Below are 17,623 nucleotides of genomic sequence, written 5' to 3'. Positions count from 1 at the left end.
CTGCGCGAACAGTCAGCGTGGGCGGGGCGGAAGAGAACGGCGAGAGGGGCAGGGGGAGGCGCAGCCAGGGGCGGGGTGGGAGTTTGCTGCTTCGTGCGGCGCGGCGCAGCCAGGCTGACGGCAGAGCGGCAGGCGCGCAAGGCCCCGATCAGTGAAAAAGGCGTTGGGGGTTTGGGGCTGATTCGCGCCTAGAGCGTGAGGCCGGGCAGCGCTGTACCTAGGCGCGCGCCTCTTCTCTAAAGCGACGCGGTGCAGAGCAAACCCCGACAAACGGGCTCGGTGGGGATGCTTGCAGTCAGGGTACTGGCGTAGTGTCTTCAACCTCAGTACTCCTCGGGCTTTCAACCTCGCCGTTTTCTGTGGTCTCAGGGTACGTCTACACTACAGGATACATTCAGATTAGCTTAAACCGATTTTATAAAACAGATATTATAAAGTCGATTGTGTGCGTCCAGACTAGGCACATTAATTCGGTGGTGTGCGCCTGTGGTCCGAGGCTAGCGTCAAGTTCTGGTGCGGTGCACTGTGGGTAGCTACTGTAAAAGAACGAGGCCAATAATGCCGATTTGCATCCACACTAATTCTAAATCAATATAGTAATATCAATTTTAGCGTTATTCCTCGTTTTGTAGGAGTACAGAAATCGATTTAAAGAGCCCTTTAAATCGATATAAAGAGCAGTGTGATGTGGACGGGTGCAGCATTAAATCGATTTAACGCTGTTAAAATCGGTTTAACAGCGTAGTGTGGACCAGGCCTCAGTCTGTAATTCCGCATTTGGGAGCCCAGCAGCTGACACTACCAGAGAATTAACACTCATTGTGAAGGAGCTGGGCGAGTCTGAACCCGGAGGCTACATCACTACAATCTTTTTCCCTTTTTCCCTTTCTTAAGTAAAACTAGATTTAATTAGGGCTTGTCCACAGGGACACCTGTTCCTTATTAACTTCTTGTGTGGGTGCTCTTACGCCAGAGTAAGAGTTCTTTTCTCCTGTTTATTTTAACCTACTCTGGAAGTGGATTAAATTTATTTGGGTTTTTAAAAAACCTTATTCCAGAATAAGAGCTCCACACACAGAGTTAGCGATAGTAATTATGCTTTATAGTCACAAATTGATCCAAATTAATTTCTTAGTGTAGACAAGCCCTTACATTGTATATTTGTGCACTGGAGAAGGCAGTGATCATTGTTGAATAAAATCTCCCCTTTTAGTTAAGAATCTATTTCTTATGAAAACTTAGAAACCCAACTCGGTACCTTGTATCATGGAATATATATATTTCTAAAACCGTCAGAATTGGAAAACAATTTTATTTCATGTAGATAGTTTTAACACTGTAAGTCATATGTATTAAATAAATCATATTATACTATGGATCAGCAGCATTGCAGAATATAAGAGCTACGTGCGCTTGGATTTTAACACCAAACCCTAAAGCAGAAATTTTACAGCAAAAAGTATGGAGTAACAGCTCAACTCTTGCCGCACTGCTCTAATGGAGCCAAACACAGAAAAGGCAGATTCAACCCCTGTTTTGGTCAGATTACCCTTTTAACTCTACTGCCTAGGATGGGGCATGATCCAAAACCCATTGAAGTCAATTAAAAGACTCACTTTACTTCGGTGGGCTTCAGCTCATCCAAACTCCCAGACCCATGGGATAGTTTTGAATATAAAAACCATGCTAGCTAGACTCTGCCCCACAATGTGAACCAGCTATTCATTTTTTTTTTGTTTTTTATGTCTGTAACTGGGAATTGTTTATCTCCTTTTCTTTTTCTACCAAGGATTCAGGGGTGCTGGAATAATTTTTATAGTGGGGGTGCTGAGAGCCATTGTACCAACCTGTAAATCCTGTATATAATAGAAACCACTTCAAGTTGGGGGTGGCAGCATCTCCCATACTCCTAGTTCCAGCACCTGTGTAAGGACCCAATAGCTTGTTTTCCTGACTGGGAGTTGGCACTTTTGTTTATATATGCACCTCTGTAGATAGTCATTTTTTAATTTCAAATTACTGACTCATTTAAAAATTATTAATCACATTTTTATCATCTGTATATAGCATTCCCCCATGCTATTAAATGGCACAAAATCTGGTAGATAAGTGATGCTTTATGTGACATCTCTCTCATTATAAAGGCCGTTTATAGTACTTATTTCACAGTAAACATTTACTTTTAGTGTTATAACAACATACAGTAAATTAATAATCCTTTAAAAGTTCACAGTATTACAAAACTGTCTACACATACAGGCCTTTACTTACAGAGTGAATTTTGAAACATGGTAAATGTTATTAATGAAATTTGTAGTGGTATTTAAAACCACTGATTTTATTTTTTTTAAGATTTGAGACATTTTCTGGGCTTTTATATTTTGAAATGCATATAATGTAAATAAAAATTAATATTAAAAAGATTGGTATATTACTAAGTTAATGTAGTGCTTGTGTTAAAGGTGTACACTGATGTACATAAGACTGAAGTTCTGTTTTTTTCTTTAAAACTAGCTTAGCAGTGACACTGGCAGTATAAGTTACCGCATTAATATCTCCACCAATTTCTGGAGAGACCACCTTGGGAGTCAGAAAATAATTCAGTCTTCATGAATGTTCAATCCTTCTGCTGACACTGACAAAGGCACCAATTGTGATAATGTTTTTTTGAGAACAGCTATCCACTAAAAATTGAACTCAGACCATTACAACTCATTTCACCACCCTAAAGACTGCAGGATCACACCTTTATAGGTGACATGGAGCCACTGATCCCATCACCACCAGTCCCTCCTACTGGTTGGCTTTTGTACTTTGAGAAGAGAGAGTGAGCATGGGAGGGAAGCAGGAAATAGTTCTAGTTAGCACATGAATTTATTTTAAATAATATATTGAATAAAAAAAACGTTTTTCTAATGCCTGGTAGATCAAAAGCCGGCTGGTCTAGACAGACAAAATCACTGTTGATATGATCTAAATTAATTGCTCTTAGCTTCTTTTTTGAGCTAAATATAACTTATGTAATGTTTAAATGCAATGGGGATTTTCTATTACTAAGATGATTAAAAAAAATCCTAGCTATGGAAGTATAAAAATACGGCTGTTGAGGATTATCTGTTTTGCCTAATTATTAATGAAATGTGTCCACAACTTTGAATATTTAACCATGATCCCCTGTAGCATTTAAAGCAACATTTATTAATTTATTAGATGTTCAGGATATACCAACATATATTTTTGCATTCTCTTCTCCCCTCCAAGAAGCTTTTGGCTAATTTTACGCCAATTTTTTTTTTCCTGGATGATATATTTTATGTGAATATTGTATCTTCATTATCATTTTGATTCTGAAACCATAAAAATGTTCATAAATGACATTTTACTGTTCTTTCAGTAAACAATAGACGAAAACACTTGTAGAAAGATGAATAAAAGGCATGGAATAAAAAAATATGCTCATTTCACATTGTGAACAGACTTCAGTTACTTGAAGATGATAAATGAATACAAACTTTGATGTAATATGGTAAAACTATAAATATATTTATTGCTAAATTCATTGTTCTAAGGGCCATTTGATTTATAGAATGTAGCACATTTTCTTTATATTACTACTCTGTGAAGAGATACACAAGAAACAACAGTATTCCAGCACCAGAAATGCTGAAAATAATTTAAAATTCATTTTATTTTGTGCTGTTTTATTTGCATTTGTAAATCACATAAATATGGAGAGGCAGCATTCTCCAGTGGATAGAGAACTGGCCAGGGACTCAGGGAATCTAGATTCTGTTCCCAGCTCTGCTGGTGACCAGATTTGTGATCTTGGGTAAGTCACATCTCCTATCTGTGCCACTATTTCCCATCCTAATGGACACTGTAAGCTCTCTGGACTGTCTCTCAGGTGTTTGGGCCCTACATTCTCAGATGAGACCTCTAACCACTGCTGTAATACAAATAGATCATTTTAACACCACATGCAATTAATCTTTAAATAAACTGGAAGCCAGTGTGAGAATGAGAGCCAGATTGAACTGAGTATACCCATATACACCGTCTTCTCAGTGCATGCTACTTTTGACACAAGGGGGTTAACAATAATGCCTCTGTGGACTCGCAGAGGAGATTACAAGCATGAAGAAATTGAGTAAAGGCACAGTGTGGATTGTTCCCTTTGGCAGCAGCACTGCAAGGAAAGCAAGCACTTTCCAAGCTTCTATTGCAGCTGCACTGCCAGGGAGCTAGCAAAAGCAATGGAGGGCTACTCTGAATTGGTGCAAGCCCTTGTCTTGGAAGGCCAACCCTGAAGAGAACATCAGTGGGTGTTGGAAAATGTAATGTTTTTGTACATTGGACTCCCCAGTTCTTCTGTCATCTGCCATTTTGTTGCCCAGTGACCCAGTTCTGAGAGATCCTTTTGTAGCTCTTTGCAGTCTGCCTGGGATTTAACTATCTTGCGTAGTTTTGTATCATCTGCAAATTATGCCACTTTACAGTTTACCCCTTTTCCCAGATCATTTATGAATATGTTGACTAGGACTGGTCCCAGTACAGACCCCTGGGGGACACTACTATTTACTTCTCTCCATTCTGAAAACTGACCATTTATTCCTACCCTTTGTTTCCTATCTTTTAACCAGTTACCAATCCATGAAAGAACCTTCCCTCATATCCTATGACTGCTTACTTTGCTTAAGAGCCTTTGGTGAGGGACCTTGTCAAAGGCTTTCTGAAAATCTAAGTATACTATATCCACTGGATCCCCCTTGTCCACATGCTTGTTGACCCCCACCCCAAAGAATTTTAGCAGATAGGTGAGGCATGATTTCCCTTTACAAAAACCATGTTGACTATTCCCCAACAAATTATGTTCATCCATGTATCTGACAATTTTGTTCTTTATAGTTTGAACCAGTTTGCCTGGTACTGAAGTCAGGCTTACCAGCCTGTAACTGCCGGGGTCACCTCTGAAGCCCTTTTTGAAAATTGGCATCACATTAGCTATCCTCCAGTCATTTGATAGAGAAGTTGATTTAAATGATTAGTTACAGACTGCAGTTAGTAGGCCTGCAATTTCACATTTGAGTTCCTTCAGAACTCTTGGGTGAATACCATCTGGTCGTGGTGACTTATTACTGTTTAGTTTATCAATGTGTTCCAAAACCACCTCAGTCAGGGCCAGTTCCTCAGATTTGTCACCTAAACAGAACAGCTCAGGTTTGGGAATCTCCCTCACATCCTCAACCGTGAAGACAAATGCAAAGAATTGATTTAGTGTCTCCCCAGTGGCCTTATTGTCCCTGAGTGCTCCTTTAGCATCTCAGTCATCCAGCGGTCACACTGGTCAGTTAGCAGGCTTCCTGCTTCTGAGGTACTTAAAACATTTTTTTGCTATTACTCTTTGAGGCTTTGGCTAGTTCTTCTTCAAATTCTCTTTTGGCCTTCCTAGTTATATTTTTACATTTCATTTGACAGAGTTTATGCTCCTTTCTATTTTGCTCATTAGGAATTAACTTCCACTTCTTAAAGATGTCTTTTTGCCTCTCACTGCTTCTTTTATTTTGTTGTTTAGCCATGGTGGCTCTGTCATAAACAGATAGTTAAGGGTTAATGTCTCTTTTACCTGTAAAGGGTTAACAAGCTCAGTGAACCTGGCTGACACCTGACAAAAGGACCAATCAGGAGACAAGATACTTTCAAATCTTGGTGGAGGGAAGTCTTTGTTTTGTGCTGTTTTGTTCTGTTCTTTGTTCTCTCTTGGGATTAAGAGAAGCCAGACATGCAACCGGATTTCTTCAATCTTACTGAAACAGTCTCATGTTCCAGACAGTAAGTAATAGATAGAAAGCAGATTAGATTTATGTTTGTTTTCTTTATTTGCAAATGTGTATTATGCTGGAAGGATATTTCACCTCTGTTTCTGTAACTTATACTTAAGCTGGGAGGGGGAGTCCCTCTGGTCTAGGTGAAGCTGAGACCCTGTAAACATTTTCCATCTTGATTTTACAGAGATAATTTTTACTTTCTCTTTCTTTAATTAAAAGCTTTTCTTTTTAAGAACCTGATTGATTTTGTCCTTGTGTAAGACCCAAGGGGACTGGGTCTAAACTCACCAGGGATTAGTGGGGGAAAGGAGAGAAGGGGGAGGAAAAGCTTGATTCTTCTGTTTTAGGATCCAAGGAGTTGGGATCAGTCTCTCTCTCTCAGGGAGAGTCGGGGAGAGGGAGAGAAGGGGGGGAAGGTAAATTTCCTCTGTGTTTTAAGATTCAAGGAGTTTGAATCACAGTCTCTCTCGGGGTAACCCAGGGAGGGGAAAGCCTGGGAGGGGAAAGGTAGGGGGGGTGGTTTATTTTCCCTTGTTTTAAGACCAAGGGGGGTTGGGTCTTGGTCTCCCCAGGGAAGGTTGTGGGGGGGACAAGAAGTGCACTAGACACCGAAATCTCTAGTTGGTTGCAGCGCTATAAGATCTAAGATAGGAATTAAGTTTAGAGGGGTACATGCAGGTCCCCACTTTCTGGACACTAAAGTTCAAAGTGGGAGAGACCCTGACAGGCTCTTTTTTAGTTCTCTTACTATGTTTTTTAATTTGGGGTATACATTTAAGTAGAGCCTATATTATGGCTCTATACCATGCAGTTTGCAGGAGTTTTACTTTTGGTGCTGTACCTTTTATTTTCTGTTTAACTAACCTCCACATTTTTGGGTAGTTCTCCTTTCTGAAATTAAATGCTACAGTGTTGGGCCACTGTTCGTGTTTTCCCTGCCACAGGGATGTGAAATTTAATTATATTATGGTCACTATTACCAAGCACTACAGCTATATTCACTTCTTGGACCTGATCCTGTGTTCCACTTAGGAATAAATCAAGAATTGCCTCTCCTCTTGTTGGTTCCAGGACTCCAAGAAGCAGTCATTTAAGGTGTAAATAACTACATCCATCAGGTACATTCTTTGTCAGCTTGGATGGATTCCTTCTGAACAAAAGCATATGTCAGCAAAGTACATATACCTTAGACTCTTTGCATCTTGATCATGTTAAATGAGACCCAAAATAGGTTCCTGATTTCCCTTTTAACTGTCATTTTAACACGAATAACTAGAAAATAATGATTATTTTAAAATACTATCTGATCTAGTTTTCAGCATGGTCTTTCCATTAAATTTTATAGCAGGCAATTCTTCATCCGTACTTTTAATGTTCTGGAATAATTGTAACTGCTCAGTTTGTTTGATTTTTTTAACTTCTGGATCTCATCAGCAAAGGAAACAGTAGGTTCAAAACCAGCACGCAGTTGCTTGCCTCCTACATAGTGGTGGGGTTAATGAGAATATGAGGAAGTAAAGGAAGCCAGATCCAAGAGGCTTGATAGTAGCCTCCACACTTACAGGGTTGTTTTCAACTTCCAAAAACCACACCACTATCTGAAAATTGTTAAACTACTTTTGTTTAAAAACATCCTAAATATTAACAAGAAATTTAATGAGAAAAACCATTTTCTCTTCTCTCATTATTTTGTGTAATTGACAGCACTTTATGTAATCATTTTCAGGACTATGCTGGTATAGGCAGTCAATTTTGACTTGCTCCTGCAGACCTCTATGTTAGTACAATGGGATTCTGAACACATGCAGGGAACAGTATTGTCAGATCCTGATGCTGGATCAAAGCCTGGCTTCTGTTTGAGTGGATCTTTCACACAATAGCAGGGAACAGGAAAAAAAATGCAATAAAAATTATTATAAAAGTGAAAAAAATAGCAAGGAGACTCAGGCACTTGTAGAAGATGAAGCTATCTTGTAACTTTTCTGGGAGGGTATTTGATTGCATGTTAAGGACAAACCTTTAACACATACCTTTAACACAAGTGTCAACTTTTAACTATCTCACTGCTAATCACAGATATAAAAAAGGAGAGGAATGACCATAATATGAAGATTTGCAGCAAAGAAGTGGAGACATGAGGGGTGTAGTTCCAACCATGGGGAAAGCCAATCTAGCAGAGCATCCTGACTTTTTGGGTAGTGGGTGTGAGGGAAGGCAGCTTCCTCTGTGTCTCTAATAGCTGATGTAGGTTGTTGGCAAATATCACCGCATCAGTTACACTTGATCACATTTTCAATTTTTTCTTGGCAAACGTGAGGGATAGAAACATAATTGTTTGCTACACGTTTAGAGGAAGGCTCCTAGGCATCACTCCATGACGCTATAAGGCTCAGTTCACCATCACTGCCTCTGGATCATCTGGTATGCTACATAACTGCACTGGCTATTTAAGCAAGTGTAAATAATTAAATGCAATATCACCCATTGAAAACAGATTTATTTTTTGTTAGGCACAGACAGCATGACTGATGCTGTACAAGACAAAAGTAGTTAGTCTTCCTGTCCTAATATGCTTACCATCTAAATCCATAGGACAGAAAAGTGTTCTCTCAAAAATGCTTTGAGAGAGATAGGAGATGCCATTGTTACTAAAAGATATTAGAGACTGTGGACTTTGTAATAGAAAGTTTTCAGGAAGGTTTTGAAGGGAAAAAAACCACAAAGAGGGTAAGCGCCTGATCGATTGCGACAGTGAGAGTGTTTCAGGCATAGGAGCAGTATGGAGGCAATCTAACTCAATCCCTTCTAAGACTATATACAATAATTTATATGCATTCTTAAGAATTTTATACTTACTAGATAGCTTATGCAACATAATGCAGTTATACACCTAATTACCCTTAAAAGCAACTGAGTACCTCTTTCCCTTCCTACATACAAAATTGTCTTCAATATCTATAATATATACAACATACAGGTAATTTACAGTATTGTATCATTTTCTATATACAGTGAGTATTTTAAAGTTTGATATAGCTATACATTTCAATTGTTACTTTCTTAATTTCCCCCAATATATTTAATATTAGACAGATGCCAAATCCACAAAGACTTGTTTCTCTAGAACTCTTACAACTGTGGAATCTTCTCCCATGTCCTGTTTAACTAGAGTAATAAAAGTTAGTATTTTCAAAAAAAAAAAAAAAAAAGTCTTTGCACCTGATCATATCACAATTTTCTTCAGCTATTATGTTTGGTATTCAAGTAAACATATTTTATATGCAACAGGCTTTACAGTTATCTTCAGCTGAAATTCTCAACATACTGTAATAAATACAAGTACAGGACCACATTATAGAACTGTCAACACAGCAAAACGTTAGATACATAAAAAGCAAATCAAGATATACTAAAAGCACTTAAATTAAAAATATTCAATATCTGATTGTCCTGGTTCACATCTGTAAGAAAACTGTCCCAGTATTTCATTTCTTCTAGTTTAGGCAGCAGCATCGAAGAATGCAATCAGTGCATTTTGGTCATAACTGTCCAAAATTTCCAGAAGAAGAGGAACTTTGGTTTTCACATTTGTGCCTTTAAATTTAAATTTATCAATGAAGAGATCTGTAATCATACCTGCAAAGATAATGTTCATTGACAAGGTTTAGTCTTTGCTTTATTTTTATTAAAAGAAAACTACAGTTAATGTAATTTGAGTTAAATTATGGTTGACTTTCTTTTAGATTATAGAGCTAAAATTATTTAGTTGAATACTATATGTTTCAAAATTCATTTACAGTTGAAGTACCAGAGGCCGTGGGAGCCTACAATACTTTATGTTTCAGCTACATTCCAAATAACAGCATTTCTGCCTTTGAATTACCTGCATCTCAAGCAGAAGGTGCTCTTAGGACAGAAAGAAAATTGCTTACCAAAAAAAAAAAAAAGTTTTAAAATATGTTATTCAACTAACAGCCTGTGTATGTAGGCTTACTGAAACCTATACAATCTGCTGGTGTGACAGTGTATGTGCTGTGAGCAGCTTCAGTGGTTACTTTACAGATTTCAAGATCCAGATATGCAAAGATTCCATTCAACACTGGATAATTTTCAGATCTATAGGGTCGCAAGGCTTCTGGTGCATTGTGAATCAGTCAGTCCTTGAAAATTTTCTACTGGTATTACTAAGAAATTCTGATCCAGCAAGTTCAGCACTTTAGTAGAAAAATCAGATTTCAATTTTATATATCTACAATTTGTATTTATATTTTTCACTATGTCTTTCACTTTTGACTTTCAGTGTAAATACAATGACAGACTCTGATTCAGGAGAGAACTTAAGGACATGCTTAAATCCATCTTTGATCAGGATAGCACTTTCCATATTACGTCAACAGGCCTTAAAACACGTATCCAAAGTTAAGCACGTGTTGAAGAGCTGTCCTGAATAAGGATGCATTCCTGAATTGGGGTTATAACAAACAGTCATCTCTCGGTTTTAGCATTCCACTAAATAAAGTGCATGAATCTCATTAGAATAATCCAACTCCTGAATTTTCAGCACTGCCTTAGATCTCATTGATTCATTTTCAAAGGTTTTCTTCTGAATCTTTCTTGAGTTTCTGAAAAGTTTCATACAGAATCATAAGACTGGAAGGGACAATGAGAGGTCTAGTCCAGTCCCCTGCACTCAAGGCAGTACTAAGTATTATCTAGACCAGGGGTTCTCAACCTTTTTCTTTCTGAGGCCCCCCCAAACATGCTATAAAAAACTCCATGACCTGCCTGTGCCACAACTGTATTTCTGCATATAAAAGCCAGGGCCAGTGTTAGGGGGTAGCAAACAAGGCAACTGCCTGGGGCTCCATGTCACAGGAGACCCTGCAAAGCAGAGTTGCTCAGGCTTTGGCATCAGCCCCAGGTGGCAGGGCTCGGGGCCCCAAGCTTCAGCTGCATACAGTGGGACTTCCTCTTTTCGCCCTGGGCCCCAGCAACTCTAATGCCGGCCCTGCTTGGTGGATCCCCTGAAACCAGCTCACGGCCCTCCAGTGGGTCCCCTTCCCCTGGCTGAGAACCACTAATCCAGACCATCCCTGACAGGTGTCTGTCTAGCCTGCTCTTAAAGTTCTCCAATGATGGAGATTCCACAACCTCCCTGGGCAATTTATTCTAGTACTTAACCACCCTGACAGTTAGGAATTGTTACCTAAACCGCCCTTGCTGCAATTTAAACCCATTGTTTCTTATCCTATCCTCAGAGGCTAAGAAAAACAATTTTTCTCCCTCCTCCTTTTAACAACCTTTATTGTACTTGAAAACTGTTATGTCCCCCCTCAGTCTTCTCCAGACTAAACAAACTCAATTTTTTCAGTCTTCCTTCATAGATCATGTTTTCTAGACCTTTAATCATTTTTAAAAGCAGCAAAGAATCCTGTGGCACCTTATAGACTAACAGACGTTTTGGAGCATGAGCTTTCGTGGGTGAATACCCACTTCCTCAGATGCATTGTTAGGGGGTAGCAAACAAGGCAACTGCCTGGGGCTCCATGTCACAGGAGACCCTGCAAAGCAGAGTTGCTCAGGCTTTGGCATCAGCCCCAGGTGGCAGGGCTCGGGGCCCCAAGCTTCAGCTGCATACAGTGGGGCTTCCTCTTTTCGCATTTTTGTTGCTCTTCTCTGGACTCTCTCCAGTTTGTCCACATCTTTCCTGAAATGTGGTGCCCCAAACTGGACATAATACTCCAGTTGAGGCCTCAACAGCCCGGAGTAGAACGGAAGAATTATTTCTCATGTCTTGCTTACAACACTCCTCTTAGTTAACATCCCAGAATAACATTTGCTTTTTTTGCAATAGCGTTACGCTGTTCACTCATCTTTAGCTTGTGATCCACTATGACCCCCAGATCACTTTCCACAGTACTCTGTCCTAGGCAGTCATTTCTCATTTTGTATGTGTGGAAATGATTGTTCCTTCCTAAGTGGTGTACTTAGTATTATTGACATACATATAAGAACAAATGCAAAGTGCATAATTTGACTTTTACTTTTATTTCAGAATATCAAAATCTGCAGTAATACTCAGACTCTGAAGTTTACCCAGAAGAGTTGTTTTACATGCATATTCACTGTGATCCACTGGTCCTCCTAGTGCTACTTGACTGTACCTACCTGCCAATTTAGTCTAGTGCTATTACTAGAAAACTCAAAACTATATTTTTATCCTGTCTACTGCGCGCGCTCTCTCTCTCTGGCTGTTAATATTTTTAGCGTAAAGAAAAAGAATCTAAAAAAGAGAAAAGCTCTATTAATGAACGAACCATAAAGTCTCTCAAGATGTGCAGGTTGTTTCTTGTACTCTTCAAGAAGGTTGTCTGCTTCCTCTAAAATGCAGCGGTACTCTGGTATCAGGAAGTCCATGTTTCCCTCATGAACCTGCAACTCCTTCAGATAGATTTTAAAATGTTACAAAAGAATTAAAGGCTGTCAACTCTAAAAACCTAAGAGAAATGAAAATGGAGTTTAGACCTCACAGGAGGCAGTGCACAGACAGTCCTTCAAAATTGCTCTTACTACTTTGGAAATGTAATTTTCTCCCTCTTCTCACTAAGTTCCAAACAGTATTGCCCACTTTTAACACTGGATTCTCAATCTCCTGTGTTACAGCTTCCATTTCTGAACAACAGCAGAATATGACTCTCCTTCACAGTTCATCAGTGTTTCTTCACTGGCTGGTGGTTTGGAACTGAACAGTGATCTTTTACCGAGTTTTTCAATCTGATTTTGGTGTCTTTCTGGGAACTCAGAATAAGAAACAATATCACCAGGTGAAAATGGATCCTACTCAGAATTTGCTACCACATTAGAGGTGTTACTTTTAAATACTAGTTTGCTCACATTTTTTAGAAATAGTCTATGGACTGACGAAGGAATCATCAAGTGAACAAGCATTTGGAGTTACTTCAATGGGCCATTTCTACGCTACAAAATCAGTTTGGATTTTGGAGCTTTCTGAAGTGAGTAAAAGTACAAACCGCAATATCCCAATGTAGAGAATACTATAGTAAGGCAGGAACTCATACTGAAAAATTCAACATAGAAACTACTGGCTGTCAAAAATAGGAGTGATAGTTCACCCTGTCCTGGCCAATTCAAAGAGAATGAATTGGGGCACCTGAAATCTTAGAATTTTCCCAATTTTCATTATCTTCTGGCTCTGTAACTGACTCCATAAGAAGTTGGTCCTGTAACTTTTTTAAAAAAAAAACCTAAACATAAAATTTTAACAACATGTATTATAGTTATCTTACAATGTTGTTTTACTGCAGAAATAGACAACTAAAAGTGGCATTGTGGAGTTGTGTATTTTTCCCATTGATTTCTGCATCTAACAGGCATAGCTTACAACTAAAAAGATGTTCTCTCTAGCTGACAGCCTCAGAAACTCTGTAATCTGAGAATCAAGATGGATTCTCTCCCCTTCCCCCGCCCTTCGATCACCACTTGTAAGCAAGGTTCTCCAGGACAAATTAGGCCCAAGTTATATAGGTGTTCAGAAGTGCCAATAATTACATAGACAATTCTGTTATTTCACAAGAAGGAACAAAAAACTGCTCAATTTCCTTCAACTTTCTTGATTCTTCAAGACTGCAAAGGGTAAAAAGCAATAAAACTCCCAAAACATATTTTGGTTACCAACATCAGATAATAGGATACCCAGAGATCAAATCTGCTGAGTAAGAAAGTGTCATTTTTATATAGTCACTTTTTAAAGTCAGTAAGTCCACAGAAAGAACAGAAATACATTTTCAAGTAGTTAGGAGAAAGAACTCCATCAAAGACTACATAATCTTGCTTTACACTGACAATTCACTGGAATATATGAAAACAAAATATTTAAAAAGACCTCGGCTCAAATTATCCTTTATTCTTTCAGACTAAGTTAAGATTATGAGCAATACTCCCGCATCCCTCCTTATATTTAATCATTTCTTAGACTAAATGCAGACATTATTCTTTTCTGGCTGCAGGAATGGGACTCTCCCTCTGATGCAAACTGAGTGCTAGGGGATGGAAAAATTATTTCAAAAGGTTTTTTTTGGCTGCCACATATATTAAAATAAAATATAAAAAATTAAACAAAACAATCTAGTAGCCAAGAGATATATTCACCACCCTAAAAAGTTAAAGGGTGAGCCAATTAAAAAACAAAACAAAACCCTAAACACTCCCCCCACACACACACTTTATCTAAAAATTGGAGTTGTTATTGCTACAAATTCTCTATGTTTTCAGTTTGTTTACACAGTGCAGCAATGACAGCACTTTAGGTCTCATCCCATTCCCCTTAAAAATCAATTAAAGTCTTTCCATTGACTACAATAGGATTAGAATTGGGCACACAGCATATAGTCAGTGCCATTTTTCCAATTTAGTAGTCATTTTCCCATTGCTGTTTGGTTGTTCGCACAGAAACAGGGGAAAACATTTAAAAGAGGAAAAAGGTAGAAAAGTTAGATTGCAGAAGTCACAAAAAGTTGCCAGTGGGTCTTCTAGGAATCTAGGGCAAGTAGAGTATCTGAAACTATTTATAATTAGTGTTTAAAAACAAACAGACTTCATTTCAAGTTACAGTGTTTTTAAAAACAACAACAACATGATACCATGAAATAAGGAAAGAACAGTTGCTTAAACTCTTCTTGACACTTTAAGAGGACAGACTAAAACTATTACTCACTAGCATTTTATACCACCATTTGTCTGGTATTTTCATCTATTTCTTCTAAACCTAAACTTTCATTAACAACAACAAAAAAATCTGTTTTTTGGTTGAAGAGACAACCTTCTCAACATGACCTGATGCTATGCCGCCTGAATCCCCCAACAGACAGAAACAATAGTGCTGTGAGATGTGAACTTTCTCCATGTATTTAACTGGGATGTTCAAGGGAGACAGTCCTCAGAAAAATGTCTATGTAAAATGGCACTTAACAGAGCGGTTACCTATATATTATTCCAAGTCATGCCTGCTGATTGGCAACAAACCTTTATTATATTTCACTTCTGTTAGTGCTACAGAACCAAACACAGAAATGAAAAAGGGAGCCAGGTTCTCTTCATATATCAATAGAATTGTTAATAAAGTTCAAGTCAAAAAACCTTTATTGTCGGGCAGTGGCTCTCAAGCTTTCCAGACTATGGTACCCATTTCAGGAGTCTGATTTGTCTTGCATACCCCAAGTTTCACCACACTTAAAAACTACTTGTTTACAAAATCAAATTAAAAAAAAAAAGTGTCACAGAACACTATTACTGAAATATTACTTTCTCATTTTTGCCATATAATTATAAAATAAATCAATTGGAACATAAATATCATACTTATACTTCAGTGTATAGTATACAGAGTAGTAAAAACACTGTCTGTCTGTAAGACATTTTACTTTGTACTAACTTAGCTAGTGCTTTTTATATAGCCTGTTGTAAAACTAGGCAAATATCTAGGTGAGTTGATGCACCCCCTGGAGGGCTTTTGCTTACCCCAGGGGTACACACACTCCTGGTTGAGAGAACCACAGTTGTAGGACATTAAATAGCCAGAGAACCCAGATTCAGATTCCAGGCTGAGTTTGTGGCATTTGACCATTAAGAAAGAGGTTAAAACAATCCATTTGCCAACTAGCACATGGGGAGGGGGAAAACTTTAAATTACAGAATTGAAAGCTTTCCTTTAAAAAAGTTTCTAGTGAGTATGATTGTAAAGGAAATATTTGAAATGTGAATCAATGCAGTGCTGTCTTCATTAGTGTACAGAAACAGAGCTCCAGTAGGTCAGCTGCTTTTAATCTTAAAAGGTAACAGCGCAAATGAAATTAACTAAACTAGCAGCCATGAAACTGATCAAAACACAGTCCTCTGCACAGCAATTAAATAAAGAAGAATCATGTCAACTGTACTCTGTTGCTGCTTGAGAAATTTATGAACAGTAACACAGGAAGGCAGTGGAGATTTTATTGCTAGGGCGAAAGGAGGCTTAAGAAAGAATAGGTAGCAGAGACTTCCCCATCATAGCAGCCAAAAATGAAGGAGAGGCAAATCAACACTTTAACTATTAATTATGGATTATTTCAGCAGAAGCAGACAGTTGCTGTGGTACTGTGGACAGCAGTTAAATACCACAACTACCCTCCCACATCTAACCATAGTTTTTCCTCGCTGTCCTAGGGCTTCAGTGGAGAAACTGACTTAGGCACATTTAGAACTGATGCTATTGCTGCTCTTTATTTGGCTATTTACACATGCAATTCCCTGATCAGCACACACACAATTGTAGTAACTGTGTAGCCACACACAAACACCTACATTTTTTGAAAATTTGTCTCTTAAAAGGTCATCTTTGGATTTCAGAATTAACACTTGACTGAGACAATTGGGATGGTTTACACCTCTTAGAGACATTTAAAGCTGTCTATGCTTGATTCACAATTGGAAATTTACATTTTTTGTAATCATATGGGTTACGAATTTATTTAAGGCTTACATTTTGCAGAATCTGCATTTGTCGTGGAGGCCAGATAAATATATCAGGTGTGACAGATGTCTGACACAATTGTACAGGAGAATAAACCACCATTTCTTATAGATCTGCATCTTTAGAAGGATGCCTATTCAGTGTAACACTCTGAACAGCCTAGATTTCTGTGTAGCCACAGAAAAGATACAGTTCTCCCTTCAAGCCTATCCTTAAAGGGAGTTCTTAAAAATGTGTACTAGGACTAGTAAATGCAGGACATCAATCATTTCTCCAATTCAGACTACTTCCACCTTCAAATGATTACTGACATGGTTCCAGGGTCAAAGATTAATAACTTCTGAATAACTGCCACATATTTCCTGCTGATAGCAGTGCAGAACCCCAAGAGTCTTAGTTTATCTTTTGCTGCAGGTGATTATCTTCTGGTTTAAAGACCAGTTCTATTTTAGTTTATCTGGAGCCAAGGAAGAGAAGGAGGGAGCTGAAGAACCAGTGTTAGGGTAGCAAGAGGTAGCTATATTTAAAAAGCTGTCACAAATAACTGATCAATCATTAAAACAGATTACTCACTAGTCAAGCTCAAATACAAGTGGTGTATGGAGTTCTCTTTATCAAAATCTCTTTGATAACCAACATACATGAACAGCAGTCCTGGCAACAGAAATACTGCAAATGCAGTGATGGCATGCATCTTGCTCACTGCCATCCTAAAACAAAACAACCCCCCCCTCCCTTCTCCATAGTAGAAGTTATGATCAGATACCTACTTTTAAAGCATCTATTAACTGAACTTTCTTGGCCAACAGTAGCTGATATTCTAGTTTCGGGTGGATTAGTTTTAATGTGTGGTTCACAGATACTTCATTTATATCTAGTAGGAACAAAAAATTAGCAATCAGATCAATACTTTTAATGCATTTCATGCATAAGAAGATAAAATGAAGTAGAGGAGAAAAAAGATCTTACCATATGATATATTGAGATTAATTTTCCTTTTGGTGGCTTCTTTAGAGAGCACATCTTTTAGAATGGATATGGTAGAAATGTTGTCAGATTTGAAAAATCCCTCCCCTTTACTGCCAAAACAAAAAAAGATTTAAGAAGTAGAGTTAGGGCAGGCCAGTGCACTTGGTTTCCATTTTAAAGCGATAAATAGGGCTTCCCCACCCTCTAGTCAGGGGATGAAGCACAACCTCCTTAGAGGCCATCCCTAAAGCTATTCCACAGACTAGCTATCAGAATATTTCATTAACTGATTTCATCACAC

The 17,623-nt window shown here is 38.3% G+C and overlaps 1 protein-coding gene and 1 long non-coding RNA gene across 2 annotated transcripts in view; one reads left to right on the top strand and one right to left on the bottom strand.

The window, feature by feature from the left end:
• The first annotated feature begins 105 nt into the window (after window positions 1-105).
• Window positions 106-3,464, top strand: LOC115652339. The gene is made up of 2 exons (XR_004000604.1): window positions 106-370; window positions 2,515-3,464. It is a non-coding gene; the product is annotated as an uncharacterized LOC115652339 (long non-coding RNA).
• Window positions 3,465-8,944: 5,480 nt separating this feature from the next.
• Window positions 8,945-17,623, bottom strand: part of BBS7 (Bardet-Biedl syndrome 7) — a 43,170-nt gene continuing 34,491 nt past the window's right edge. The window contains exons 17-20 of the mRNA XM_030564261.1: window positions 17,323-17,432; window positions 17,124-17,227; window positions 12,143-12,266; window positions 8,945-9,461 (exon numbers count right to left, since the gene is read on the bottom strand). Coding sequence (XP_030420121.1) covers window positions 9,325-9,461; window positions 12,143-12,266; window positions 17,124-17,227; window positions 17,323-17,432 — 475 coding nt within the window. The 3' untranslated portion in view covers window positions 8,945-9,324. The remainder of the gene's footprint in view (window positions 9,462-12,142; window positions 12,267-17,123; window positions 17,228-17,322; window positions 17,433-17,623) is intronic.

The sequence above is a fragment of the Gopherus evgoodei genome, chromosome 5, assembly GCF_007399415.2.
Source record: "Gopherus evgoodei ecotype Sinaloan lineage chromosome 5, rGopEvg1_v1.p, whole genome shotgun sequence".
NCBI classification, from domain to species: domain Eukaryota; kingdom Metazoa; phylum Chordata; order Testudines; family Testudinidae; genus Gopherus; species Gopherus evgoodei.
This window is presented reverse-complemented; position numbering and strand designations above follow the sequence as displayed.